Source organism: Leptidea sinapis, chromosome Z (assembly GCF_905404315.1).
Source record: "Leptidea sinapis chromosome Z, ilLepSina1.1, whole genome shotgun sequence".
Lineage (NCBI taxonomy): Eukaryota > Metazoa > Arthropoda > Insecta > Lepidoptera > Pieridae > Leptidea > Leptidea sinapis.
The window spans coordinates 1,542,145-1,557,930 of record NC_066312.1 but is presented as its reverse complement, the minus strand read 5'-3'; the positions used below and the strand labels follow the sequence as shown (position 1 = coordinate 1,557,930).

Genomic DNA, 15,786 nt, shown 5'->3' with positions numbered 1-15,786 from the left:
ACATAAACTTTCTAACGTTTTAAAATATTCCTGAATGCTATTTAGTTGAAACTAAGGTGAAGATGTTATAAAATTAACGCATTTAAAACGTGAATATTCATAGGAACACTTTTGATAATTCATTAACATTTTTTAAAACTACAGCGGATTTGTTCTGTTGCTTATCTTCAGAAGATTCTGTAAGAAGCTCAATAATTGCCGCTTTGAATATATAAAACAGGGTAGAGTGTTTTAATTTTTGGTGGATATGAACCGTAAGGCTCACGATACACACGAGGTACAAGAACGCTGTATAAAAACCAAAAAATAAGTGTTATAGTTTAATAAAGTATTGCTTAATATTAAACACACAAAAAGCATTGCTGTTATAATAAACATTCATTGCCAATTTATCGTTCATAAATCTTTCGCGTAAAAGACGCCCTTCCCTTCATTTTCTAAATATGTACTTACAACAAATTCTACACTAATAACACTTTTAACTATACATTGACGACCCATATGAACGTTAGTGACCCTGACTACCTAGAGGTCCCGGGTTCGAATCCCGGTAGGTGCAATCATTTATATGATGAATATGGATATTTGTTTCCGAGTCATGGGTGTCTATATGTATTTATGTATGTTTAAGTAAGTATATTGTATAAATATATCAATGTCTTCTTCCCATAGTACAGGCTATGCCTAGTTTGGGACTAGATAATTTGTGTAAAAGTGTGTCAATATACATACATATATTATACTGTCTGCCCTCTAAAAAGTAATCTTGTTACAGCTGAATTTAGCGTTAGGGGAGGCTTCCGACTTGACGCAGCTTACGAAAACCCATGAAAATAGGATTGACAAATTGGACAACAAGGTCGTCGAATTGACGGACGAGTGCCAACAGATAAAAGAAACAATCGCGGAGTTGAAGGCGCAAATTGAGAAACTTCAAGACGAGGTAAGATATGTTCAAGTTGCTAACAATTTTTACTTATTACTGTAGCTTTTTTACCAGTGGGAGGCTCCTTTGCACAGGATGCCGGCTAGATTATGGGTACCACAACGGTGCCTCTTTCTGCCGTGAAGCAGTCATGTGTAAGTATTATTGTGTTTCGGTCTGAAGGGCACCGTAGTAGTAGTTTATTTAAAAAAATCGCCTTGGCACGCCGAGAGTTCCATGTGTGTGGACAAGTCCTTACACGAAATCACAGTTAGCGGATCAAATCTCGTCGATTTGTCTTTTGTTTGTTGTGAATCTAAGAATGTAAGTAGCCATATCGTCTAGTCAGCAAGTGCTTTTTTGTTCAACTTTTTTCCAGCACCATTTTAATATAACATCGAGATTATTATCGGAAGTTTAAACGGACATGGAATGTATGGGATGGTTCGAGAAATTTCTTAAAACGAATGCATCGATCTCATACGGAAAACGAAATTCTTGATATATAAGCGAAACTCAGCAATGTGTATGGTATTTACGGTTATTTCCCTGAACTATGTATCTTATATGCGCCTGTCTTGCATGAAAATGGTTTGGATTCAAACTTTTTGAACCTGTACCACTAACTCGACGTGCGCATTTGGCCCAGAGCCAGTTGGTCATCTTCACGCAAAACATTTATAGGTTTCCTTTAAAGTCTTTCACTGAAAAAAAAATTAAATTAAAAAAAAGATTTATGTAGAATCAAATAGGCTGAAATTATGGATGCCTACACGTTTAGTTTATATATAATATGATATATGTTAGTATCATATAAAAAAGATAAATAATATATTATAATGTCACACAAAATTCTAAATGGCGGTATGAGCTTATCGTTTAAAAACGGTTTTTGGAAACCAATTAAAAATATCTTCTTAGCGTTGAATGAAGTTTTAATACATATTAAATAAATATTATTATACATCCGCCTTTAGTAAGGTTCTCCGTTATAATGATTATTTTAATTGCTTTTGGTTGCGTATTTAGTATTAAATACGATATTCTGTAAAATAATTTTCAGAATTTCCATTTCAACGGCTTTCAATAGAATTCGATTAAACTGGGAGTTAGTATTTCAATAGTGGTCTTAATTCTTATCAAGTGCGCCATACTCATTCAAATAAATTCATAATGGACTGATTCTTTTTTTAATATGCAGTTATTATGTTCAATTTCAATTTAGTTTTTATGTTAGTACAATTACATATTTTACTTCTCTGAAAGCCTTGAAGTTTCTGGTGGAATGTCCAAGTGAGAAATCCTCGTATATATATAAAAAGTTATAATCCTTTTTGCATAGCAAACTTAGACACCTTAATCGCATTGATACTTTAGCCGCATTCGCTACAAACTTTATACGTGTTGCTCAAAGAACAAATATAACATAATCGACTAGTTTGTTCTCAAACGGCATAGGCATATTGAGAATTTTCATTAAAGCCGTTAGTTGAAATACATATGCAAGAATGAAATACATAATATATTAACTTATTTAAAGTAATATAGTCGTAACTAAGATACTAATAAGTCAGAATATTAAAAATAATTAAGCCCAATCCAAGTGTTATACACGACCTTTGCTAAAGTCGGAAACGATCAATTTCATATTCAGTGCGACATCTCGACTATACCGTGTGTTTCTAATACACATCAAAGAGGCATCAAGAGTAAGATGGACTCATTGGGATTTTTTCATCAGTACATTTAGAGTCTGTGTCATAATAAGATGCAGACTTCAAATATATACAGCATACATTGATATTAATTTTGTTTTTTTTGCAAAGTTTACACACTCTGGTGACACCGGAGATATATACTCGTAAGAAAGACTTGATTAATGTTTGGATAGTTTGCACACATAACTTTTACCAACCCGTGTCCTATTATCTATAATACTGCCTGAAAAGCGATTGGAGAAATGGAGGTTGTGTGTCACATATTATGTTCATGAAAATTTGTGGCTTAGGTAAAGTCAAATAGCTTCGAAACATAATATCGTAAGTCCCAATTAGATATAGAATATACTGGATATAAAGTTGATAGTTGAACAAACGAGAATAAATCCATTTTAGGGAATTTACAAATTCCCATAAGTAATAGTTTCACATGCAATCCAGTTAATTCAAAAGCGTGTATCAAATTCAATTTGGTCGTTCACAAGTTCTAACAGAGGATATATTCACAATAGGGATGACTCCATTCAGCACGGTTAGGGAAATTATCACACGAAGTGCAGTCGTAGATACATTTATCATAATATTTTTCATTACTTAAGTGCATCAACTGTAATGCATCTACTATGTACCGCACACGTGAATTTATATAGTTGTTTTAATATTTCATTTAATGGAAACGCTCTGATTACATACAGGCTTGATAAATGGGAAGTTTCAAGAGAGTTTACCTAACTCTGAGTTTGTCGAGGGAATCTAGTGCCTCAAACATTCCCCTGACAAATTAACCTAACAAAATACGTCGTCATTCCGTACTGCAAATCCCTTCATTGCGTTTCCGGTCTAACAATGACACGCTTTAATTGGTAGTATATATATATATATATATCATGCAGATCGCTACTATTGTGTAATGTATGTATGTATGATATACAATAATATAAAGAGGATTGTGTGGTTTTATGAAATCACGGTAAAAGTGAAACATTTTTTCACATTATAGACATTTAACTAAAAATTTTTGGAATAATATTCCATAAAGGGTAAAAATATAATAAATCGCTTTATCAATCTTAATTTTATACTTGGAAAATTGGAATGATAATGGGAAATATTAAAAACAAACAATATAGCGTGGAGCACTGGCACAAATGAGTAATAGTCTATACACTACACAGTCAGCTGCTGCGAACTATAGGCGCCGCCCGACCGTCACGCAAAATGCAACACACAGACGAAAAAGTTTGAGACGATTTCATAAAAGTTTCACTTTAATAAATAGTGATATTCGTCATTTCAAATTGCAGAATTGACATTTGTTTAATTTTTTTTTTCTTTAATTTAATATAATATTCCAAGGGTGGTGATCGTTTATGGGGATAGTTGTTACTGACAAAACAAAAAAATACCGACCTCAAAACGAATCAAAACCACTTTATTCATCTAAGTCAAGGAAAGGACACTTATGAATGTCAAAAGAATTTTTTTCTTATCACATTTACCATCACTTAGGAAAAGTTTGAGCTTTAAATGAGAATAAGTAGCAAGAAATACATTACCACTCAACTCAACATTTCTAGTTTCATTTTTTAAGAAATTAATTACAATATATTTAAACTGATACAACATAAATATACAATGAGTAGAGATAGCCAAACATTTTAAGACAAGTAATCCATACGTTTATTATTTATCATACACTGAAACATTCTGAATTTTTTCTTAAAATTAGGAGTTTGTTATTCCTTATGTGATACCAGTGAGCTTGTGTAGCGGTGATCACTTATCGTTATATGAACCTTAGGTTGCTCCCCGTAATGTAAAAGCAAATAATGCGAGCAATATTTTATTGTATAAACAAAATGATACGTCAGATTCAGATGATATCAGAGAGGAAATTGCAAAGAAGCTTTTGCTTTGTTACTAGATACTGTCATGATCTCAAAGAAATGAACTCCTAATTAGAATCCTTCTTTGTTTGTTAATTATTTTAACAATTTTTATTCATAGCAGTAACTTGTAAACAATTTGTTATTTTAATTTAAGGTCACTCACTTAATTAAACAAGTTCTTTTTATGTTTTTTTCTGGCATATATAATCTGATGGGTCCGATCTGAAAAAGCCATTGTTAAAAAAATGTACGAGGCACTGAATAATATTTTTCGGCACCAGTTTTGAATCTGTGATAGTTATACAAGTTACTTAATGGAAACTATTCACTTTGTGCAAACTCCTTTTAAAAAAAATAAAGGATCTACTTAATTCAATTTAAATGCTTCAAAATAGTTTTGAAGATGTGGTTAATAAAAAAAAACATATTTTAAATTTTATTTATGAAGTCTAAAATATTTACAATATACTTATAATCTACTTAATTATAGTAGTATCATTTATATGCGGATCTTGGAAACCTTACTCCGATACTCCTAAGTGTTAGGAGATAAAATTTCATCATGCTTATAAGATTTTACTAATCATTTTTCCTGGGGAATCCAGGTAAAATCTGGCTTTTTGCGTATCCGGGCTTTGTTTTGAGTTGAGAGGTTAAAGTGTGAGGATCCTTTGCACCGAATGCTGGCTAGATTACGGGTACCACAACGGGGCCTATTTCTGCCGTGAAGCAGTAATGTGTAAGCATTACTGTACTTCGGTCTGAAGGGCGCCGTAGCTAGTGAAATTAATGTGCAAATGACACTTAACATCTTATGTCTCAACGTGACGAGCGCAATTATTGTAGTGCCGTTAAGAAATTTTCGAGTTTTTCAAGAATCCTGAGCGACATTTTAATGGGCAGGGCGTATCAATTACTATTAGTTGAATGTTCTGTTCGTCTCTTCCCTTACTGTCATAAAAAGAGTGTATGGAGTGATATCGGTTAGATGCCGTGGGGTAGGGCGAGGTGGTACTGAGTCCCCTGCACTAGACGACAGGTGTGGTGGGGCGAATGCTTCACGCATGGTGCTCGCGGCCGTTGGTCGAAGTAACCGTCCACTTCGCAACGCAACAACCATTCCTTATTACAATTAAATCTGCATATCTTAACAATATCACTTTCATGCCTTAACTATTCAACCGATTTATGTAATTTTGTAGTGGTAAAGAAAATATTAACTTTATCAAACATTATAATAGGTACTTTTTTGAGAAAAATTTCTTAAGAATCGATTTGAGTTATATTGTCTAAGGGCCACCCTTAGACAATATAACTAATAATAATAATAGAACAATTTGGAATTGATTTTCAAATCAAAAGTCACACAAAATTATATTATATATTTAAATCATAAACATAAGAAAATAAACTATACGCTAATGATAATAAAGCTGCTTATTGTGTTATTGTAGGTAATACGATCTTCTAATAAATTTGTTTTTAACATATTTTGTACTACAAAGTGGTATATGAAAGGTAGATTGAGATTGGAGGAGTTCTATATTCCAATCTAATCTTCTATATAAGAGATGTCCACCGATACGATGTATTGACTCATCACGATATCTCTAGCACCATAAGTCGTAGAGACTCGATATTTGGAAGGAATATTCCTTTCGGTGAGTAAAGGTTAATTAAGAACGGATTTTATGGAACGCCACCTACATCCACTCATACTAAGTAACCGTTGCCATTACAGAAAAACGTCTGTCGCGTCAGCTAGTGCAGTATACTAAAATGCAAAAAAAAAAGAATTCTGGGAGAGTGGCGCCGCTTCTTCTCTCTCAGAGCGCCATTTCTTTCCGAAGCGGTAGTAGTATCTAGTATATTAGAAACGACATTAAAAATAATTCTAAAGGAATCAATTTTGGGAAAATTAATGTTTTTTATGCCTTCTACTAGAAATTATATGAACAGCAAAAGGAGCAGAATTATATAAGTAAATGAAAACAGAAATACTTTACATCAAACGGAGTTCATTTCAAATAATAGAGTATTGGAATAATGTAAAATCTAAAGTGTACGCTTTTAAAATTACGAGTTTTGTGGGTTTTATAAATATTCAGTTATTTATAATGAAAGGTATCGCAAAAACTGTCATCAATGCGCAAACCCTTGGGAATCGCAAGCGAAACGCGGAAATCCTATTGAATTGGGTACAATGGATGCAGCAGGACAAAGCGACAAAGCGAGCCGATGGAACACTCCTCTCCATCCTCGTAACGACTGCCGAGTACCGAGAACTGGCCCAACCCGCTTTTACGAGTACCTTACCTAATATCGAATACCTTTGTTACTGCAAACTTGACTCAGACGAGTAGACTCGTTGGGAACATAACAAGGTATTAAGCCCGCTCCGATATTTACGATTCAAACTTTATATATACGAAATATCGGGTGAAGTTATTTCGGAGAATACGACCGTTGCTTTGAACGTGAAACATCTATTTGGAGTATTGAAATTAAAAAAAGAGGAACTTCATTTTAAATACAAGTATGAACGTTATCTTCATTCCTTATGATCATTGGTAAGAACAAGGTACAGTAGCTGTTGACGAGTTTGCGTTGCTACCTTGGTACCAGCTTATTTCTGCCGTGAAGCAGTAATGTATAAGCATTACTGTGTTTAACAACTTATGTCTCAAGTTGACGAGCGCAGTTGTAGTGTCGCTTAGAATTTTTGGGCTTTTCAATCATCTTGAGCGGCGCTGCATTGTAATGGACAGGGCGTGTCAATTACTATTAGCTGAACGTACCTTATTTTCATAAAACAAACCCTAACGAAAATTCATCATTCAGTCCAAATTCTAACGAATACAAGGGTGTATGTATAATGTAAAACATTATTTAGTACAACTAGATAATTTAAAGCCTATTCAAATATTGTTAAAAAATGTATGAATTAGTACAGGAATTTAAATATCAATGGTGTTTACAAGATTTGAGACCATTTAGGGAACATTTCAATAATTTAAAAAAAAATTCTTTGTTTATTGATCTTATTTCAAAATCAACGTTATATTCGACATTTTTTTGTGTCAGTAAATATACAAAATTAACGGGTAATTATATAGCGTGGTGCTATAATTATAATAATAATATGATATACCTAAATAAATCAATTGTCCATAATATCATTTCCGAACATCCTGTAAGAAATCTAGTAGCCGCGCGCTAGCGTAGCCATTGACACCTAGTTCATGGCGTGTTATGCGACCACTTAGGGTGATTAAAATTTTGTTTCCTCAACATATTATTTGTTTGAAAATTTCATGATTTCAATTAGTTTAAATTTAAGAAATTTTTCTTTACGATTAAGGTTAGATAGCTCTACCCGGTATATAATATTTATCACCCTAGTTTATGTTTAAGTATTCACCGTTTGCATAGTATGAATCTTGAATTTAACTTGAACAGAGTCATTATGAAAAGATTATTCAATAACAAAATGAGTTATTTTTTTGTTTTTCATTAGTTACATAGATATTGGTTAAAGTTAAAATATTACCAACTCCATAGTTTTTGGTTGGGTTGTATATTGAAATCATGGGAAACTATTGTCGGAATGCAAAAGCATCATATAACAGACACTGGAAACTGAATATCAGCAAAAAATATAAACTGGGTGGTCTTACAGTTTTTGTGCTGGTCAAAATACACGAAAGTTAATCGTCGGCACTAATTAAGTTAACCGCTTGTTCATAACCAAACTTCAAATCGAGTTTGCAGTAGCGTCAAATCAAATACCTAGCTTATATTAAGCTTGAGAATATTAATAGGTATTTGTTACTGATTCTCGATTCAACGTTTTAATTTTGTTTTTTTTTTTTAATCTTGATAAGCGTTACAGGAAAACAGTAGCTAGTAATTGTTATTTGAACTGACTTCCCTTAGTACTTGGAATGTAAATGTATACAATGTTTAATTTGAACCAAAACAAGTTAATAACTTTGTTGGAAGCCGTGGCTATTTACAAGAACACTTTTAAAAACAAAGAGCCGCCCTTCAATGTTAACTTGTATCATAATATTAATTTAAGCTTCTGTAAAATGTAAACATTGTAACTTTTTTGTGGAAGAGAAGGTCCAACGAGCGGAACAACAAGAGCAACCTTTTCCGCGACACCACCAAAAATCACAGGAACATTACCGGCAATTTAGGGAGGTGTTGCAACGTCCTAAAAACACGCAAAGAATTATTTTGTTGTATATGGCAGAAAATTCCTTAAAACCGTGCTGTAGTGGAGTGCCACACATACAAATGATGAGGATGGCATCTAAGGCGTGTCATGCGAACGTAGAATTAGATCAAACTCCTGTTAGATTAACAAAATTTTACCTCTTATTCTTACAATAGTAGGTATACTTCGTTTTGCAGAAAGCTGATATCTTTTGTCGACTCTCTTAATTTACTTATGACTTGAATATGTATATCGGTATACGGTATCGTCCACTGACTAAAGAGAAGCCACCATATTATTAATTATTTAAATAACATTGCGTAAGTAATAGCTTGGAGGCAACAGGTGCAGCAAAACTTGTAAAATTTGTTAATATGGAACACGCATTATAAATAACGAACCGCATAGTAGTAGCGACATAATATGTATATAATTTCACTCTGGACTTTCCAATCTGTAGGTATTTCTTTACATTTCCTACTATTCATTCGTATTCATAAAAAATATTAACAGGTGGTGTTTTACATGTGACAATATTATTTTTTTCCAAATTTATTATTAATTAATGGTAATCAATAAGCCAACGCTCACATGCGTGTGTATAATCAAACAGTATTGTTCTCAACATAAGGTTCGTTATCAACGGGTACATATTACGGCATAAGGTTCATTATAATAAATAATAATGAGATGCCTCGATGGTGAAAGATCACCCCCCATACTACACCATTATGTGCCACTGACTACACAAAAATAACGCTGAACACAATTATATATAAGTTCAACAATAATATTTAGTGTGTAATTCAATCGTATATGCTCAGTAAATAATGTTCAATGAATTTTCACAAAATAAAAGACTTGAAATCATGAATATTTAGTATACCAAATGCAAATCGTAAAAACTCTGATCGCGGGTAATAAAACTTTAAATAATTTCATTATGTTGGCGCGTGATAAACTCGCCGCAGAACAGAGCATGGAAAATGCCATTTAAAAATGCAATCCCTTTGTTCAATTCACGTGGTGTTTGTGTCCACGTGTCAATGCATGTGTGTGTAAAATAGATATCATCTCTATCCGACAGCGCAGTAACCAAGGCTGTTGTTATGGTAACTAAGGATCACGGACTATACCTGCTTAACTCTATTTAAAGTGTTACGGTAAAATAATTTTGCTTTAGTATTAATTATATTCCAAATAATAAAAAGCAATTGTGTGGTTTTATGATGCAAGTGAAACTTTTTTTCACGAAATAACATAGGTATTAATATCAGCATAGAAAAAGAAACAAATTTATATACTTATTATGTTTTACATTTTCATAAAATAAAAAAACCTCTATCAAGTGTGTAGGGTTCGAAGCTACTCTTCCACCGGAACGCAATTGCATCCAATATGCGCCGCCCGACCGTCACGCGACATGCAACACACAGACGAAAAAGTATGAGACGATGTAATAAAAATTTCACTTTAATAACAGCCTTACTTTTTAATGCGTTATCCAAGAAATTTAATTTAAATACAAGCAGAAGTGCATTGCTTATATTCGCCCTGGAGCTGGCGCATTATTTATCTGTAAGTGCGCCCGATTCTCAGGTTAAAAAGTAACTCGACTCTCACTCAACCTTGTAATAAACTGAATGAAAGTTTGCAGCATCAGGTGTCAAAGGAAGACGACATTCAGTAAGAAGGCGTGCAATCGTTGAAGCGTTTACAATGAATGAGCGCAAGCATTATTTATCTTTTCTTCAATTTATCAAAGTAATAATAATTCTAATTTAAAGGCCCTCAACGCTCCTGTGATTGCTCTGGTATTGCAAGAGAATGTGGGTACTTAACACCAACCCTTACGCTCGTTTGTAAAAAAAAACCAAAAAAAAAAAATATCTTTTTTTATAAGATAATCATTGAAACCTTGGATTTCTTTAGGATACTAATATCCTAAAGAAGATTGCTATTAATATAAAAATAATTGAAGGACTTGTAGCCCCACAAAGTTGTGAGTCTTCAAAATTAAATTTAAACATGTGAGAATCGAATATGATAATGAATTCTATTATGGGACAGGTATCATCAAAAAGCGAAATTTGTTTATTCGGAATAAGTCAGTAGAAGAACTAGTAATATTTGGAAATTATATGAAAAATAGTTAAAAAGAAATCAATACCGATATCGGTAACAAGCAAGCGGTATAACACGTGCACTGTCTCATGCTTAGTCAGGGTGACAAACCGTGCGTCAAGCATTAATGATTTATGTATTAGGTCATAACTGTAGGTTGGTACTCTAATTCAATTTTTAATAGAAAAATTATTACAAATTAATTTTTTACATCAGACTTGAAAATATTCAACTATATAATAATATATTTAAATCCGCGCGCGCCGGTGTGAAGGGCTTATTATTTTCCACACTACGTGTCGCAAAATAACTGCCTCTTGTGATCCTGTTGACCCTTCTGTGCACCGAGAGCATCTTTGTGCGTTGGTGAAAACTTCAACCTTCAAGCAGGATCACCTACTACGTTTAAATTTCAGTTGCTACCCGCGACTATACCTATGTAGATTAATTAAAATATATAAATATATCATACTCCATAAACAGTTTTGAATTTTTTTATTATTTATAATTAAATTTACAATTTACAATTCTTGAGGGACCAATAATATAAAATACAATTGTTTCAGTTAAGGCTCAGGGATATAGATGAAATGCGCGTGGAAAACTTGGAATCAAAGACGGATGAGAATGAAAGCGATCAAGGATCCCACAAGATTCGCCACCAAAAAATGCTCCAAAAGCAGTTATATCGGCTGTCGCGCACTCAGGAACAAATTGTAGCGTACCAACGGAACCTCCAAGACCAGCTGCTTGAAGGTTCGCGGCGCATTCATCGACTCGAGGAACTCAACTTGCACCTTATTGCCACTAAAGTGGAAAATTTCGATACCGAATATAAGGCTCTTCGAGCTGATTTACAGAATGTGTCCCGAAAGATGTCTGACTTTGATAAAGTACATGCTTCGCTGCTTGAGCTTCGCGAAGACGTTGAAAATATAGAAAACAAGGTGGATAAGACCATCCCGGAGTTTAGAAAGGAGATATCGAAACTGGATGTCAGCTTTGCTAAGGTATTTTGTCAATTACTTAAAATTTACAAAGATTTACTCTACTTTAATTGACATCTCGTAACACTGGCGTATAATAGAACTTCTTCTACGAGTGTTTTGATAAAACGTTTAACCTGACTAGGCAGGACTAGAAAGGCAATCAGTAAAGCATCTAAAATATTTTACAAGCATACTCTAAAAATACTATTTAGCATGTAAAAAATTATTTAATTATTCATTTTTTATTAATTATTTTGTGGAAATCCATGAGTTATCTTGAGTGTTAATTCGACCAATATTTGTCTTCAAACAATTCGACACGTGCTTCGCCTCTAGTCTCGTGCCAGAGTTTGGCGAGTCAACATCTCTTGTGGATATTTAGCTTGTATTCTTCACACAATATCCTATCGATCGCTTACAAACAATAAAAATACCTCATTTCCATTATTGGAAGTCTAGAAGCTTTTGGCTTCTTTGTTCTTCCGTGTTAATAAAACTTGGGTTATCTTCAAAAAAAATAATCTATTGTTACAAGCATTACTGGCAGGTAAAACTAACTTATCATTAGTTGACTTGTCTGTTTCATTCTTTTTCTATGACATAGTTATGATTTAAAAACCAATATATAGACAATTGTCCTTTTCTTAACAGTATTTTTCTGATAGTTCAACCATTATAAAATTTAATCATAAATGTGTACTTTTAGCTCCACGCTGAAACATCTTACCTGAAGGAGAATCAAGAGAACGTAAAGCAGACCATGAAAGCTATTGCCGTGACTGTGAGCAACGTGATGGAGCGAGTTGACGTTGACCACTCCACAATGGATAAGCTTAACGAGTCCGTCGTCGAATTGAAGGCAACCTCCAAGCAGCATTTTTACCGGCTCAATGATCATATCTTGAAGGTACTGTGCATATAACTTATCATCAATATAGGTATAATTCATTTTCTTTTACATTAATCGTTCCACTCAAATATGATGTAGAATATAATACATATATTGATCCTTAAAAATCCTTTAAAGACCAGTGACTTGTTTTTTACTCCAAAATTTGGTTATTTAACTCAACAATATTAAGTAAAAATATTAGATGTTAAAAAACTACTTGTGGCGACCACTTTTACAGTAATTCGTCAACTTACAAGCACTCCTTGTTGGCAAATCATGATTCTACAAATGAAATTCCTTTAGTTACTTCTTCTTGTACTTCTTATCATATTAATTATTATAATTGGCTGCACGGTCACAAAATGCATGATTTTATAAGTATATTTTAATCGTTTAATTCAAGACTGGTTTTGCAATACTCGTCAGATGTAAGTGCCGACAAAAAGTGGAGACATGATTGTACGATTGAAATAATTCCCGATTGAGTTGCTTTTTTTTAATGCAAACTTTTACTGTTATTCTCTTAGTATTTTTATCTTTCGGTCTGAAGGGTGCTGTACCTAGTGAAATTACTGGGCAAATGAGACTTAACATTTTATGTCTCAAGGTGACGAGCGCAATAAAGGTGCCCTCAGAATTTTTGGGTTTTGAAAGAATCTTGTTTGGGCAGAGCGTATCAATTACTATCAGCTGAACGTCCTGCTCGTCTCTTCCCTTATTGTCATAAAAACGTATATTTTGTTGATATAACGGAAGGAAGATTTTAACACCTGGACAGGAAACTTTTAGTTGAATAATTAAATTTATTACTTTGTTACAGAGTGAAGCTAATCACGTTGATACCAATTTCACCCAAGCTCTACCGTTACCCGAACTGATGGGTGAAGTGAAGGAGCTGCAATCGGTGCAGCGTGAATACGAGGATTTGGTGGACCAGTTGCCGAAGGACTGCAGCAATATCAGCCAGCCGGGCGTGTACCTGATACATCCGGACGGCAGCAGCGAACCACGTGACGTCTGGTGCCAGGGCGGTGGCACGGTACTGCAGCGTCGTTACAACGGAAGCGTTGAGTTCAACAGGATCTTCGCGGAGTACGAGCGAGGATTCGGAGAGCCAGCCGGTGAGCTCTGGCTCGGGCTAGCCGCCATGCACGCTCTGACAGCAGACAACTGCTCCAGTATGAGGATTGATATGACCGACATCTACGGCATGGCTTGGTTCGCGCATTACGAGCTTTTCACCGTCGGCAGTGCTGAGACTGGCTATGTGCTTGAAGTAGGCGGTTACCAAGGCAACGCCAGCGACGCCTTCGACTACCAGAACCACATGCAGTTCTCCGCCATCGACCTCGACCGTGACATCTCCAACACACACTGCGCCGCCAACTACGAGGGGGGATGGTGGTTCTCGCACTGCCAGCACGTCAATATCAACGGCAAGTACAACCTCGGCCTCACCTGGTTCGATGCCACCAGGAATGAATGGATCGCTGTCGCCACCACTGAGATGCGTATCATACGTCGACCTGGATGTGCTGCTTAAGCACTATTTTTCTCTCAATTATCTTGATGTTTTTTGACTCGGGCATAATGTACCGATTTAAATGTTGTATTATGATAAGTCATACCAAAGATAGTGAAATATAAAGCGATCTACTATTTTATTATTAATTTTAATTACTTATAGGTTATTAATTTTCTTCTATAAAATCTGTCTTTTCTGCAATTTATCAAAGTAATAATATTTCTTTCGTTTCTTTTCTGCTGTGTTTAGATCTGTTTTTTTTTTCATTAAAAGACCTTGGATTTGTTTAGCATAAAATGCATTTATTACTCAACAACAAAAATCGTTATTATCTATACTATAATACCATTCAGAATAAATCCTTATTATGTTATCTTTACATTCCATTAGACATTGTATACATATAATATTAATTTCAATGTTACATATAATTAGTTGTTTTAATTATAAGTTAAAGCTATTACAAAGAACTTTTAATATAATAAATAATATTAATATTAATTTTTTTCGTTGTACTGTTTCATTCGTTTGACGAAAATGTCATGATAATTTGTCTCGTTATTCAAATCAGTTATTGTTTATTACGTTTTCTTCTCTGTAGATCAAACATGTTAAAGAAAGATTCACGACGATTCTTTAAAACAAAACCTTTTCACTGTCTGGGATATAATCATAGGATTACAATTGGTAGTTTAGCTTGTACTTGTTCTTTTATTGATATAGACCTACCGTTACCGTTATATTTCCATAGACCAATATAATCAAAGCTCTACCTGTTTGATATGTATCTATTTCAAACAAGTCATTTGTGGAAGAAATATTTGCCAAGAGGTAATTACCAATATTGAGCAGTAGGTAGTGTCTATATCAATACTAATTACCACTGCACTAACGCAGTGCTGATATCGTCTTTCTGTCGATATATATTACGTAATAGCATAATATTATAATACATTGTAACTTCGTAACGAAAACAATGTACTTAGTAACTAGTAGACATTATGTAAGCGAAATGGAATTACCATGTATAACCAAATAAATTATTCAATCATTCATATGTTTGTCATCATTTATACCTACCTAATTACTTTAATGTTAGAGGGGGCAAATGGGTAGGTGGCAAGAGGTAAAGTTGTCAGGCTAAGTGATATTAGTTTGGGCAAATGCTTTCAGATGATTTCACAAAGTGGCTATACGGGGCAGGCATTCTAATGAAACGCGCGGTTCTGGAACACAGATTGAGTAGTATTAACGTGATGTGGGTCAATTTTTTTTAAGAATAGGAGGACCAACGAGCGTACGAGTGTTAAGTGATAACCGCCGCCCACATTCTCTTGCAACACCAGAGGAATCATATTGACGAAATGTCTGCTTGTGAAATCGATTTCTAGTATTAACTTTAAAATATCCTCTGAGTACTACCCGTGATATATACAGTGACTTGAATTGAAGTACTATTTTGACTTACTGAGCACATCATGTGTTTTTTGAGACAATTTGAC

At 34.1% G+C, this 15,786-nt stretch overlaps 1 protein-coding gene across 1 annotated transcript in view; it reads left to right on the top strand.

The window, feature by feature from the left end:
• Positions 1–15,339, top strand: part of LOC126978531 (protein scabrous) — a 30,987-nt gene extending 15,648 nt beyond the window's left edge. Inside the window, exons 3-6 of the mRNA XM_050827446.1 lie at positions 776–943; positions 11,445–11,888; positions 12,574–12,774; positions 13,580–15,339. Of these exons, the coding sequence (XP_050683403.1) occupies positions 776–943; positions 11,445–11,888; positions 12,574–12,774; positions 13,580–14,302 (1,536 nt within the window). The 3' untranslated portion in view covers positions 14,303–15,339. The remainder of the gene's footprint in view (positions 1–775; positions 944–11,444; positions 11,889–12,573; positions 12,775–13,579) is intronic.
• Positions 15,340–15,786: the final 447 nt, after the last annotated feature.